At 43.5% G+C, this 12930-nt stretch overlaps 1 protein-coding gene across 1 annotated transcript; it reads right to left on the reverse strand.

Moving 5' to 3' along the window:
• Nucleotides 1-1819: 1819 nt before the first annotated feature.
• On the reverse strand, nt 1820-11903 carry CLN5 (CLN5 intracellular trafficking protein). Its single transcript, XM_080556451.1, has 4 exons — nt 9920-11903; nt 7326-7491; nt 5889-6114; nt 1820-2962 (listed from the first exon to the last, which is right to left on the reverse strand). Exons 1-4 carry the CDS (start codon nt 10021-10023, stop codon nt 2451-2453), a joined length of 1008 nt encoding a protein of 335 aa, XP_080412577.1. The 5' UTR covers nt 10024-11903; the 3' UTR covers nt 1820-2450.
• Nucleotides 11904-12930: the final 1027 nt, after the last annotated feature.

Here is a 12930-nt window from a genome sequence, read left to right on the forward strand (position 1 = left end):
ACATACGTTAATTTGGTAGTTTCCTGTGATTTGCCTAAAGCTACAAACTTGTGAATTTAAGTGGGTTTTGCAGGATTTTTTTGTAAGAAACCTTCAATAATATTATGCAAACATATTTAACTGCATAGATACAAACTAAAAGTATGTATTCCAGTTGATGTTAAAAGCTTGCTTCATTTTCTGTTAATTTAAAGCAGAATTGAACTGTGGCTCGTTACATTTGGAGTAGGCCTGATGAAAGCCTGAACACTGTTACTTTGCTTCAGAGGGACCTGTTCAGTGTCTGGCTGATCACAGGTGGGGTTGTAAAAGTAAGTTCTGCTGCTTTATCAAAAACTGGAGCATTGTGTTAATGAGGAATTTATTTTTTTAAATTCTTTAAGTAACTCAGAACTTCAGTGTCTGTAGTTCAGGCTACAAAATGAGAATTAATTTTCCTAAAATACTGGTGCTGTAGAAACAAATACCTTGGAGATACGGTTTAGGTTTCCTTGTATCAAAACTAGGACAGTGAACCAACAATTAACCTTAGATGCTCCATAATATGATCTGTTCATCTGTTTCATTAGCTTTCTCTTGCAGGATTACATCCGATGCTGGCTGTTGTAGTTCTGTGCTTTGAAATAGTGACTGGGGGGCATCTTCTGCATCCTCTTGGTGTTTCATCGCAAAAAGCAAAGGAATGCAGGAAGCTTAGCTGTTGTGTTTTATGAGTAAGGAGAAATACTCATGATTCCTTATGTTGTACTTCACCTGTGTGTAATCTCATGGATGGATATCAAATACATGTTAAAGAACCATATGATCAAGATTGCCAGTTTGTTGGCCTTAGTCAGGGGCCATTATTTCAAAGACCAATTAAACCATTAAGGCAAGAGCTTTGGCAGATGTATCATACCCCCTTTGCTATTTTAACCCGCAGGAGCAGTATTTAATAGATAAAGTGCCACCCCCTGACCAAAGACCTGAATGTGGGGAGTCAGAAGGTGGGAGGATACGTGGCATAGGAGGGAAGGAGAATTAAGTTTAATTTCTGAATTCCGTAGCTTAAGTCTCTGAAGGTAATAAGTCTGGGCCGGGAGTCCTGTAGACCTACCTGATGGCTCAGCTGTGGTGACTTCAGCACCAGAAGAGCCTCAACAGCGCTGCCACCACCCTCAGTGACGGGACTGAAGGCGACAGCTCTTCCTCTACTCCAGCATGGCTGCGAGTGGGGTGTGTGAGGGGGGAGGCAGATGTTGTGGAGGGGTGGATGAAGTTTTGCCTAACAGTGGAACTGTTAGATTTCCCCTGTGAGATTTCATAACCTCATTCTTCTCATGCCAGCTCTGATGCTTGTGACATTACATGATATATTGGCTAATTACAACTAATTAATTTTAGTTCCTTCTAACACAAGGTCAAGGTTCTTTTATTCTTATGATTTGAATCAAAACACTGTGTACTCCCCTCTTTGGCTGCAGCGTGCCATTAATTCACCTTAAGGCCAATGAAACTGTTTGCTTCCGCTATACAGTCATAACCTCTGCAGCAGTGCTGCTCATTTGGCAGGGGCTATAAACAAAAAAGTGACTTGTTTGCTTGCAGATGATTATGCTGCTGCAGGTGTGTGCTTTTGTGTATAAGCACCCCTGTGACCACAGGAAAGGGAACACTGGCATTCTGGAAAGGGGGAACGAGCTGCCAGGCTGCTCTAGGCGCAGCCAGGAAAACTTCAAGGACGCCGCAGCTGACACAGCAGCACTACTGCAAGCAGTAGTTCAGTTGTGCATCAAAACAGACGCTTTAACAGACCTGCGTTAGAAAACTACCACACAAATCCAAGGGAGCCATCTGTATTGTGTTTACAATGCAGGTGATGGAGGCAAAGTGGCAACAAGATACCACCCAGGCCTTCTTACCATAAATTCACTGCCCCTTCCCACCCCGCTTCACAAACCCACGAACAGTTCTTTGGTCCCAGTTGTACAGAGCGAAGAAATGCAGACGTAGTGATCTAAGGCACAGCTGAAGGAGCCCGGCGCTCGCCTTTCTCAGCCCCAGCCCACAGACAGCTGGATTGGTCAGACCAGAAGGTCCCTGCACTGCTTGTGTCTCGCAGCCACTGGTGGCCAGGTGCTTTCTACGTGGCAACAGCCTGAGAGCGGGGCAGGCGGGTTGCCTCCACTTCAACCTCTGGCGCTGTGGTTTAACCATGAGCTGGAGCCGCGTCAGCTTGCCCTTGGCCAGCTGCTGTCCACGGCTGCAAAGAAGCCGGCCAAGTCAGAGATGCTGAAGCATTCGTGGACTTACGCAGCTCGTAAGAAAAAAAGGCATATTCTTCACGTGGCTGTAAAACAGCTTTTACAGTTAGCAGTGAGACATACAGCACTTTAACACCATCGCAGGAGCACTCCACAATCCTTCAGCATATTTTGGCAAAAGGACAAATCTGGTTCTTCCGTAAGCAATTACACACCGACAGAAGTTTTGCTGCCAACAGGTAAAGGAACCTCTTTGTAGATTATTTTGAGATACGGGAACTTCATAGGTAAAAACCAGTACTCCAAGTTGTAGAAGAGGTAAAACTCACGATTCAAGATGACACGATCGATTATTTTTAAGAGATCCACAAAAAACTCTCTGACTGTCTTATGAGGTTTGAATGGATAGTAAAAGTCTCTTATAGCTGCTGCCAGTGTTTTGTTTCCTTGAGGGCCAAAAATAGAGGTTTCATTTCCCAAATAGATAGGTTCTCCACTGAACAGAATTATGCTGGTATAGTTTGTTTGTATCTTATTAAACACAGCTCCCAGGTCAGCCAGCTTCTGGTATGTTCTCAGTATAAATTTAGAGCATTCGTAAGAGTCAAACCATACTATGGATTTTTTGTCAGGGCTTGCTTGAACTGTCCAGGTCTCGTAGTAAATGCCAGTCTCGTTGTCATACTTTACCCATTTTGCCATTTCATTAAACATGGCTCCTGTAAGAGATGAAAGTAAGCATTACAGAGACCAGGTAACAAACACAAAGATGTAACTAATATTTAAATAAAACAACTTATGTGCAAGTTATTCAAACTTTACTTCCTTTTAATGCCCCATTTCCTGCTACTGTGCCAGAACATTCAAACTTCTGAGGATCGTGACACTCCTCATTTTGTTTTATCCTATCTACAGCAGATGTTGACAGTATTCAGCAGTGCAACAGGTTTTTCTGCCCTTCCTAAAACTTTAACCAAATCTGCAACTCAGAGCAGGGTTTTTCATACCTCTCCACAGAAGATGCCTAAGTAACCTCTGACTGAGACACTCTTCTGTTTCAGCAGCTCCTCAGCCATCAATGTCAAACTAAGCCAAAAGATGTCAGTGGAATGTGAAGACCAGGAAAATTAAATACCTAGAGGATTTTTTTTTTTTTAATACAAGTTTGGAGTGTTCTGGTGATGGGCAATTTCACAAGTGAAATGAGGAAGACATCTCTAACTCAGTTCATCTCTCTGAAAGATTCCTACAGGTGGATGCATCTGTCAGAACAGACCTGGAACATGGGACTCATCTTCCTTTTTCCCCCATATTCCTAGCGATGCATTTCAGCCTAGCCCTTATCCCTCTCTTTCCTCAATCACTGCACTGGGTACAACTGAACAAGGGTGCTGCACGCCACACGTAATCCCCCTGAACAAGCTGTGAAGGTCAGATTTCTGAGTCTGCTCGTCATTAGAGGGTGAACACATCTCACGCTTATCCCAAGGTAAGGCACGCGTGCAGGCAAGTACTACAGAGCAGCTCTGCACACTGTCCTCCTAGGCTGCCCCCATTATAACTTGCTCTTCACTGCACACTTAAAGAGCTTTGGGGCTTCACAGAGAGCATGATAATAATTCTGTTTAATGAAAGTGTTGGATAATTTCTTTTTTAATTGCCCACTACTCACTTTAATAAAGCAGCAAGTCATTAAAATCTGTGTCAAGAACTGTAGTTACTGTACACTGTAGATGGGCTTGCAGCTCCCTTTATCTTCTCTAATTCCTACCAGATTAGCTCCCTAGTGGGTATTCTGCAATGTACGTCACTGAACAGGATTTGTCTCTCCTAACAAGACCAAGACGGACTTAACATCGTTAACCAAACAAAAATATTACAGGTTTATGCACGGCTCCACAACAACCTGTTGGATAATGCCTAGACAGTCAAAAACTCAGGCTCCGGGTATTCCTGCCCTAACTTCACAAAAGAAACACACTGGTAAGTAACACTAACCCGGCCTACAATGTTTGAAAGGAAATGAAAACGATTCCTTGTGTTCTCTGACACTGCTGACAAAGAGTTCAATAGGATCTTGCAAGGGTAAAAAGGGTCCAGGTGTTTCATGTGTTAAAGTCCTCTCCCACAAGATGGGATGCTTTTCGCCTGCTTCCTGAAGGAAGCGAGTTTAGCTCATGATGCTGTCCATCTGTGCTTGCATCCACTCGCTCTCTTCCATGGAAACGTTCAGATTTCCTAGTCAAATTCAGACAATTTAAAATGCAAAACTGCCATCTTCCTAAAAGTTTTGTGGAAACAGGAAGCAAGAGAGACTTGCAGGACAGTAATAACGCCTCTACAAGGCACCGGTGTGGTCTCACCTTTCTCAGGCATTGAATAATCCACACAGACAAGAGTATTACACATTCCGAAACTGTTTGAAATATTTAGCTTAGGATTCATACAAAAGAATCCGACCATATCTTCAGTCACGAGATACAAACTCAGAGGAAAGCAGCTCCACTTATTTCATTGCTTAAAGAACTACCGAGAATTTCTTATCTGCAACAGCGAGAGAACCTAGGGACCGAGTCCAGCAAGCAGCTGAAGGCAGAAGTGGTCGAAGATAAAGCACCACGTTGTGTTAGCTGTAGCAATTCCACACTCCGGTGTGCCTTGTACCACTTATTACACTAATTTGAGAGAGTAAACTGTTTTGTTTGTGCAGAACTACAGCTCTCAAGTCCTCAGGGAGCTTTGCTCACAAGTCACTGCATTACTATAGTAATCAACCAGATTTATTCCAATGACCTTTTTATTTTAGGATTTCATTTTTCAGTATGTATCAGGAAGTTATTGTGGTGATCATCCACAAATTTAGAGGTATAAAACTGGTTTTGTTTGATGACATATGACAGAGAAACCTATTGCTAGGGACATTTGTACAGTTTTTATGACACAAAATGTAGGAGATGGAAATTGAGATGAATATTTTTGACAGTTATGTGTATTTCTAAATATGCCTTCCTTAATTGTTTGCTCGGTAACGCACACATTTTCACCACTTATTCCTGTCTCAGCAGTCATCTGCCACTTCACAATAGGAGGCCTTTGTTTTGAGGACAGCATGTGAAGGGACTCCATAATCGTTCTCTACAAGCTGTTTTGCTATTTTTATAGTCAAGAGACTCAAGTGTTTTTACACAGCTACACCAAATGACACCCATTAAACAACTCTTCAGTGTGCATTGTTCGAAAGGCAGCAGCCTTTGAATATCATTATCTATATTAAAAAGAAGTGCAGAGATTTCAGTTGGAAATTAGTAGCATCAGCCACTGACATTGCAAATAACCTACAAAACATAAATGAAAAGATACTGCTTAGTGTGGAAATGAGGAGACATTTCTTCTCAGAAAGAGTAGTCAGGCACTGGAACAGGTTGCCCAGGGAGGTGGTGGTGTCACCGTCCCTGGGGATGTTCAAGGAAAGGTTGGACCTGGTGCTTAGGGACATGGGTTAGTGGGTGACATTGGTGGTAGGGGGATGGTTGGACCAGATGATCTTGGAGGGCTTCTCCAACCCTAATGATCCTATGCTTTACATAAAGACAAGGTTGACTGTATTTTATGATATTAGCACCATCCAGAGCATCTGAAGTATACCTGATATTGTGGTCACAAGAACCAAAGTTCCATTTTCCTTCCAGTGTGCATCATCTATTCCTTCATAAAAGCAAGCAGCTCCCTGGTTACACCAGAATGGTGCGTCCATTCCAGGCCGGAGATGTGGAAATGTGCAGTTCCCAAGCTGAAAGAGCTCATACCACTCCATTGTGTAGTTTTTGCCAGTTAAAGCACTCTTGAAGCCCACAGCATCATGCATAATTTTCTGGAAAATTAAAAAAAAAAAAATGGGGGGGGGAGAACACAGGGAAAAAATAAAATAAATAAACACAAACTTTAACATAAAGAAAAATGATCCTATAATACTGACATCAGCTTGACCTGCACCCAATCAGACACCTGGGAGCTGCTGAGCAGCAGGGTGAGAAAAGGGAAAGTAGTTCCTGCATCATCTTAGTTTTCAGTAGTGTCGATGCACAACACACTAGATTGTATCGTGCACGTACTGTTAACTTGGGAGTCACACTGTCTCAGTGCCTTTTTATCTACCCACCATATATTCTGTTATCTGGCGGCACATACTCAGCAGGAGTTCATCATCAAAGCTCACATTTGTTTTTGAATGCTTAACTCACAAGGGTATCAAAGAAATATAGAGCAGAACTAAATTACCAAAAAGCACTGAAAGCCACAAAAGGAATGAGATAAATATTTATTTTAGAAGCTGTACAGTAAATATACAAATTCAGTCTTAGTTTAACAACTAAGATGATGATATTTGAAGCTATTTCCATTTTTGACTCTGTGTGCTTGGTTTTGATGTTGCTATTTCATGTTCATTAATATTACTTTAGTCATTAGGGATCGTGCTCTGAAGCTTATTTATACTACTGGTACAGCTATAAATATTGTTAAAGTTGAGATTCTTTCATATTTGTATGACTCCACAAATAGACTTTGGTTCAACACTAATCATAATACCCACAAAAGAACCATAAAAGCAACTAACTCCCTATGATCTGCCATTCTGACCAGCTAGTTTTCCACCCCGACAGATATCTATGTTCATGCAAACTTAACCCAAGTTTGTTGCAACAGAAGTTAGCACACTAAGCAGACATTTCATCTGACATAAGGAGCCAAATGAGGGTGTTTTCTAGAAGCAGTGCTAGTGCAAAAAAAAAAAAAGAAACCCAAAACGTAATGACATGTTTATATGAAATAGTCCCAACATGCAGGTCTGTGGTGGAACACCTTCAAACCCATCGAGAGTGCTGGTCATGCTTCTTTAGCCAAGATAAATTCTGCAACTTTTGTTTGGAACTTGCTGCTCTTCAGGTATCTTTCCTAGTTTGTGCGCTCCAATGATCTTCCATGCAAGATTATCCCAATCTTACAGCTCTTGCTCTTGACACCTGCTGTTCAATTCAGGTGAATTTGCTGCTGTAGCTTTGCTAAACAGAAACATCACCTTACCAGATGTCCAAGTAGATCCCCATATTTGAATTCCCATACTGGAGCCTGTAATCGATACACTTCAATGATGTCTTCTTCTTTCATAACCGGAACAGCAGAGCCAGTGGGACAGAAAATGTAACGAGCCTGGCAGTAAGGGTCAGTTTTTGGACGGTAATCAAAGCGCCTGCATTGAGAAAGAGAAGCACACAGGATGATAAGCACAGCTTCACGGCTGGAGTAACTGCTTTGCCACTTCCCGAGAGCCTGAGTCGGAGAGGTCGGGTGTGCAGCACCTGCCACAGGCAGACTCTGTGATCCAGATGCTGCAACACCTGAAGTGCACAAGTTCACAGGACTGCTGAGGCGTGCATCTGCAGAAACAGGACTTAAGGCCACAGAGAATGCAAATGCAAGTCATGTTGTACACAGTGCTGGTGGCTAAGAAGTGGAAATCGTGTGGATTACAAAGGGTGACTTGTATTCGCAGAATCAAAGAGATATAAATGCTGATTAGAGGATGGTTTGAGACCTATCTGCCTCTAAAACGTTCTCCTAAGCTTGTCTAAACAGGGATTGACCAGTTTGCTCTGGTAATCTATTTTATAGTAATAGCTCCCCCAATGGAGCCATTGTTACTCTAGAATATTCACAATATAAGAAAGAAATGTCATTCCTCTATGCTAATTTAGACAGAGGTCTAAGAACTTAGGTCCACTTCTTCCATTCATTGTTCCCATTAAGCCTCAAAAACTGAAGACTGAATCCACTTATCACACCATACACAGAGAGGGAAACAAAACAACAAAAAAAAAAGACAACAAAACCCCCACAACCCTCTGGCAAGTTTTCCTTTCCCAATCTCCTTCCAACTCATTCACTTTATTTCATTTAAAGTAAGGCTCCTACATTCCTGTTAACAAGGTAGATTGGCATACACAGCCCGTTCGGAGCACACCCTGTGATTTCAGCACATCCTGGCACTTGTGTCCGGTGCTACTGAATGAGACAGATCCCCCAGTTAAGCGATGACTCAATGACACTGGACTTTCTGAGCCAACTAAGGTCACTTGCTCTGTCTAGACACTGGATTTTCCCTGTGGACTTCTCCATGCTTGCTGCTGTATTTCGACATTTCTAATTGTATTTTGTCCGTGCTGGAAAGAAAAAAAAAAGGAGAGAGAAAAAGAGTATGGCTGGAACAAGAACACAGAGCCAGAAAACAAAGACTTATGCCATCTATACATTTAAGCCCTGTTTCTAAATTACAAGCCTTATATTTTCATTTTCCCCTCCCGTTGCACACCGCTTGTGACAACAAGAGAACAAGGAAGTTCAGAAGCATTAAAATACTGCATTTCTGAGTGTCAGTCTCGGACTGACCAACAAGTTTGTACTCTGATTTTGACCATCCTGAGACCAGGTTTTGCAATTACTGAACTTGCTGGAAAATCTGAAAGATTCGTGACCGCAAGATCAATCCCTGAGACATCACTTGATAAAAACATAACTGCTATGAATTAAACAATGAGCTTTCAAAACCTCAGACATTCATTAGGTAGCAGTTAAACTAGGTTATACCTCTCTCTACAAACAGCAAACCTCCACAAAATGCACATGTTAAGTGCAGCCTTTCTCCCGAAGAGGGTCTTTTCCTTAGCATATCCAAAGTCCTGGCTATTCAGTTCAGTAAAATGCAGGAGCACGCTACACGGTCCTCTACTTTTGCCACAGTACCATGCCTTCTCCTGAAGCTAAAGTAGCTACAGAGCAGCGAGCAGGATTTTATTCCATTTCACTTATCATCAACAGGCATACGAAGTGAATTTCGATTAAAGAAAAAAAAAAAGCCTGATTTCCACACCACAACTTTTTACTAAAATACAAATTAAATGAGTATTTTTAAAGCATTTCTGGGAGCAATAATGCATCTGCTGGAAGGAAAAGCTCAGCTGACAGGTCAAATATGTGGTACCTGTTCCCTTACTTGTGAGCGAACTCTAGCAAACACAGTACTAACAACAAGCAGGGTAAGGATTTTATTAAAAAGGTGATGCTATGTGTAACTTCTAAACTAAAAGAAAACAAAACCACACAACCAGGAACGCCTGATGGGGCTTCCAGCCCCAGCCAGCCCCTAACCTGAGAACGGGACCCCCCAAATGAAAGCAGGATCGGACAGAACCAGACATACTCGCAGGGTTTCCCTAACTTAGCTTTATTAGCACACACACAGTGAATTCCGGTGAGAGCACCGGGGTGCTGATGCCCCTTGTGGCAGCACGAGGAGCTCAGAGGCACTCATCTCAGGGCACTCCGGCACCACTTCGGATCGGAAGAAAAACGAAAGCAACTGCCGAGCCAGCTCAGTCAGCTGATACCGACTGCAACAAGGCCTTGCAGGGCCAAACCTGAGCCCCTAGCCAGCATTTTTACACCCGCGGGGCGCTCCCTGTCACGGCAGCAGCAGGGTGAGGGGCACAGACCCGCTCAGCCGCCTGCCCCTCGGGGGGGGCTCCCCCATTTTGCGGCGTTGCCCCCCCGGTACCGTCACCTCCCCGCGGGGCTTAGCAAGGGGTCTGCGGCGGCCCCAGCCCTCTTGGGTCGTCCCTCACCTGTAAGGCACCGGCCAGTGCCGCTGCGGGAAGCGCAGTCCCCAGGCGGCCATCGCGAGCACCAGCAGCAGCAGCAGCCCGGGGCAGCGGCCGGCCGCCCTCATGGCGTCGCGGCCTGGCTGTGGGCTCCGCGCCGGGACCGACACCGCCCCTGCGGCGGGGAGCACTGGCAGGGGGCCAGGCCGAGAGGGACGGACCAAAAGAAACGCCGAAAGTTGCGGTGGGGGGTGTTTTAGGTTTTTTATTTTTTATTTTTCTCTCTCCTGCTTCGGAAAAGCGCGTGTTGAATCGGTCCTCGCATGTGACACGGTGCTGACAGGCAGTGTTAACTCTTCCCTGCTCGCGTAGGTTCTCTGAGCCCAAGGATGGTACAGAGGTGCTAATTTTTCTCTAATTTCCTTTCTAGGTACTAGTCCTGCATGCACCTGTGAAGGAAGCTAAGCTATAGCAGGAAGGAGACAATGCGCAATAGCGTATTTTAATGGAAAACTTTAATATCTAGTGGTATGTGACACTAAATTTTTGACTTGACTGCATGTGGATGTATTGGGGGAAAAAATAGTTGTGAGGTTATTTTCCCCATTACCAAAGAGATATCCCCATTACCAAAGGGATCTATTTCCCCATTAACAAAGGGATATCCCCATTACTAAGGGATATCTTGGTCAGTCATATCTCTATGACTGACTAAACGAAATGTCAGTTGACTGAATGTGGATTTCTCTGGCTAAGAAATAAGGTCAAGACAGGTTTGAGAGCAGAATCTGTGTGGCAAACATAGCTTTTTTTTCCACATCTCTAGAGTTTAAAACAGGGTATGCCGGCATCAGAGTCCAGGAGGCTGTCTGGTTGTTGGCATCTGCAGTGAAAGCACTGGTTAGTGCTGTTCACTGGGTAAATAAATAACTGCTGTGGACTTTGACTGTGAGGTTCTGGGAGAGATATCACTGCTCAGTTCATGTAAGCTCCTGAAGAGCTATCAGTTCTCTCCTCAGCACTAAGCTAGACTATACTCAACCCACCACATTCGAGGGAAAAAATCTGCATCCTACATAAAAATGCAGAATAGGCTTCTGGATATCTGTTTGGGTAATGCTGGAATTACTTAATGTGTTTAGAAACTTTTAAGATGGCAGAGCTATTAAAGTCTTTTGTCAATATGTCTGTATCTCACTTCATTGTTACTTGATTCTGTGCCGCTAATTTTTAAAATGTATGTGGCTCAGCACCATATATTAATTTCTTGCATATATAGACTTCCATATTTAATTTTAATCTCAGGTATCCTGTGTGTCTGCCTTATAGTGAATCTCTCTTTTTGTGGTTTATAAAATATAATGTGCAATTATTCATTCTTGCTTCCTAGCTTGAATGTTTTATAAGATGCCATCCCTTCTGTCTGTTCAAAAAGGCATGCAGTTGTGTGGCATATAGTAGTAGTTCTGACTTTTAGAGATTCTGATGTGCAACTCTGGGAGTGGTTTCTGAACAAAAAGAAGTAGTTTGTCCCTTCTATGAAACCAGGATGCAAGGAAGCAAAGTGAAGTAATGAAGGTGCCATAGCTGTTCATTAGCCAAACTAGAAATACAGCACGAACCTGTTCTCAGTCATCTGCGCAGCATCTTTGCAGACTGGTAAGTATCCATTCAGGCACTGCTGTGGTTGCTGAAGGTGTTGGACCAAATGACTAAGATGGCAAATCTGTCTGGTATGTATATTTTCATTTTAATAGCCTTTTTGTATCTCACTTCATTGCATCCCATAGGAAACTTTTGCAGCACAGTACTGTTTTTTCATGCAAGCTATGTTATGATGTGAACCACGTTTTAAAATAGAAAGTAAATGATTAATGAATTTCTGAATAAATATACTTGAGCTAAAAAGCTCACATGCCAGCAGTATGAGTCAGCAGCTGTCTAGTTAATTATCCAGAAACATGTCAAAGTGCCTTTTGTCAACTCACAGAATTGATCTCCACCTTTGTCCACTAGTAGGCTTTGAGGAAAAAAAAAACAAGATTAGCTACAAAGCTGAACTTTTGAAGTTGACTGCATTCCTAATTTTTTCTAATTCCCTGTATTAGTTTTTGGAGCATTGAAAGACAAATGTTTTCCTGAAACAAGAAGATTCTTTGTGTTTTCCCATTATAAAACAGCATCTTCTCGCCTCTGCATGTGAGAGACACAAGATGGAATGAACAGAGAGAAAAGGGGAAAAGAAACCCTGCTGCTGCAGCCAAAAGTTGTGATTTGGAACAGCTAGTTTAGTTTTCCATGTCATCAGCTGTCGACCTGACCAAGCACCCTAGCGATGCCACGTAGCAGAACCGTGGCACTCTTTCCCACTCCAAATACGTGACTATTTAAAGTCAGATGTCAACTTCAATTGCTTGTGCTAGGTCTGCTAGCTGTAGGGATGTCAGGGAGCAGCATAAGCTGCTTTGCAAGGGAGGACAAGCCAGGAGCAGAGGCGACCATGGTGCAAGCTGGGACGGCGCCTTGAGTGACCATGGTACAGTCCTGGAATTTCTGAATGGGGACAGGCATGTGTTTGTGACTGGATCCAGCAATAGCCCCAGACACAGCAAGGCAGAGTCAAGCTTAGCGTCCAGCCAGGAGATGGGACCACCTATAATATGTGTCCAGGTTCCATGCAGGAGACAAGACTAAAGGCCACCCGCAACATAAGTTCACAGCTTGTTTATCAGGGCTGCAGGAGACAGAACTGGACAGGCAGATGCACCTACAGCATAGCTCAGGTCACATCTGGATGCCCAGGTCTAAGTTTACATGGAGCCCATGGTCAAAGCAGGTCTGGGTGGAGCCCCCGCTGAGGCTGGCCAGGGTAATTAAGACCTATTACTGCACACAGGGCCCTGACAGCAGCTTCTCCCCCACCAAGGTGTGTTCTCGCAGCTTGAAAAGGTCTGGTCTAAGAGGTGGACCCCTTGTGAAGTGCTTTTATTGCTATTTGCTCTTGTGGCCCAGGCCAGAGATGAATCATCATGGGG

The sequence above is a fragment of the Anser brachyrhynchus genome (genome assembly GCF_964034855.1).
Source record: "Anser brachyrhynchus genome assembly, chromosome: 1".
Taxonomy (NCBI): Eukaryota; Metazoa; Chordata; class Aves; order Anseriformes; family Anatidae; genus Anser; species Anser brachyrhynchus.

Excerpts from the sequence above, each read along its gene's own strand:
- CLN5 (XM_080556451.1), bottom strand. The coding sequence starts at position 10,023 with ATGAGGGCGGCCGGCCGCTGCCCCGGGCTGCTGCTGCTGCTGGTGCTC. Across the intron at positions 7,492-9,919 it reads CACTGGCCGGTGCCTTACAG|GCGCTTTGATTACCGTCCAA; the intron begins GTGAGGGACGAC and ends TTCTCAATGCAG. Across the intron at positions 2,963-5,888 it reads TCTTGTGACCACAATATCAG|GAGCCATGTTTAATGAAATG; the intron begins GTATACTTCAGA and ends CATCTCTTACAG.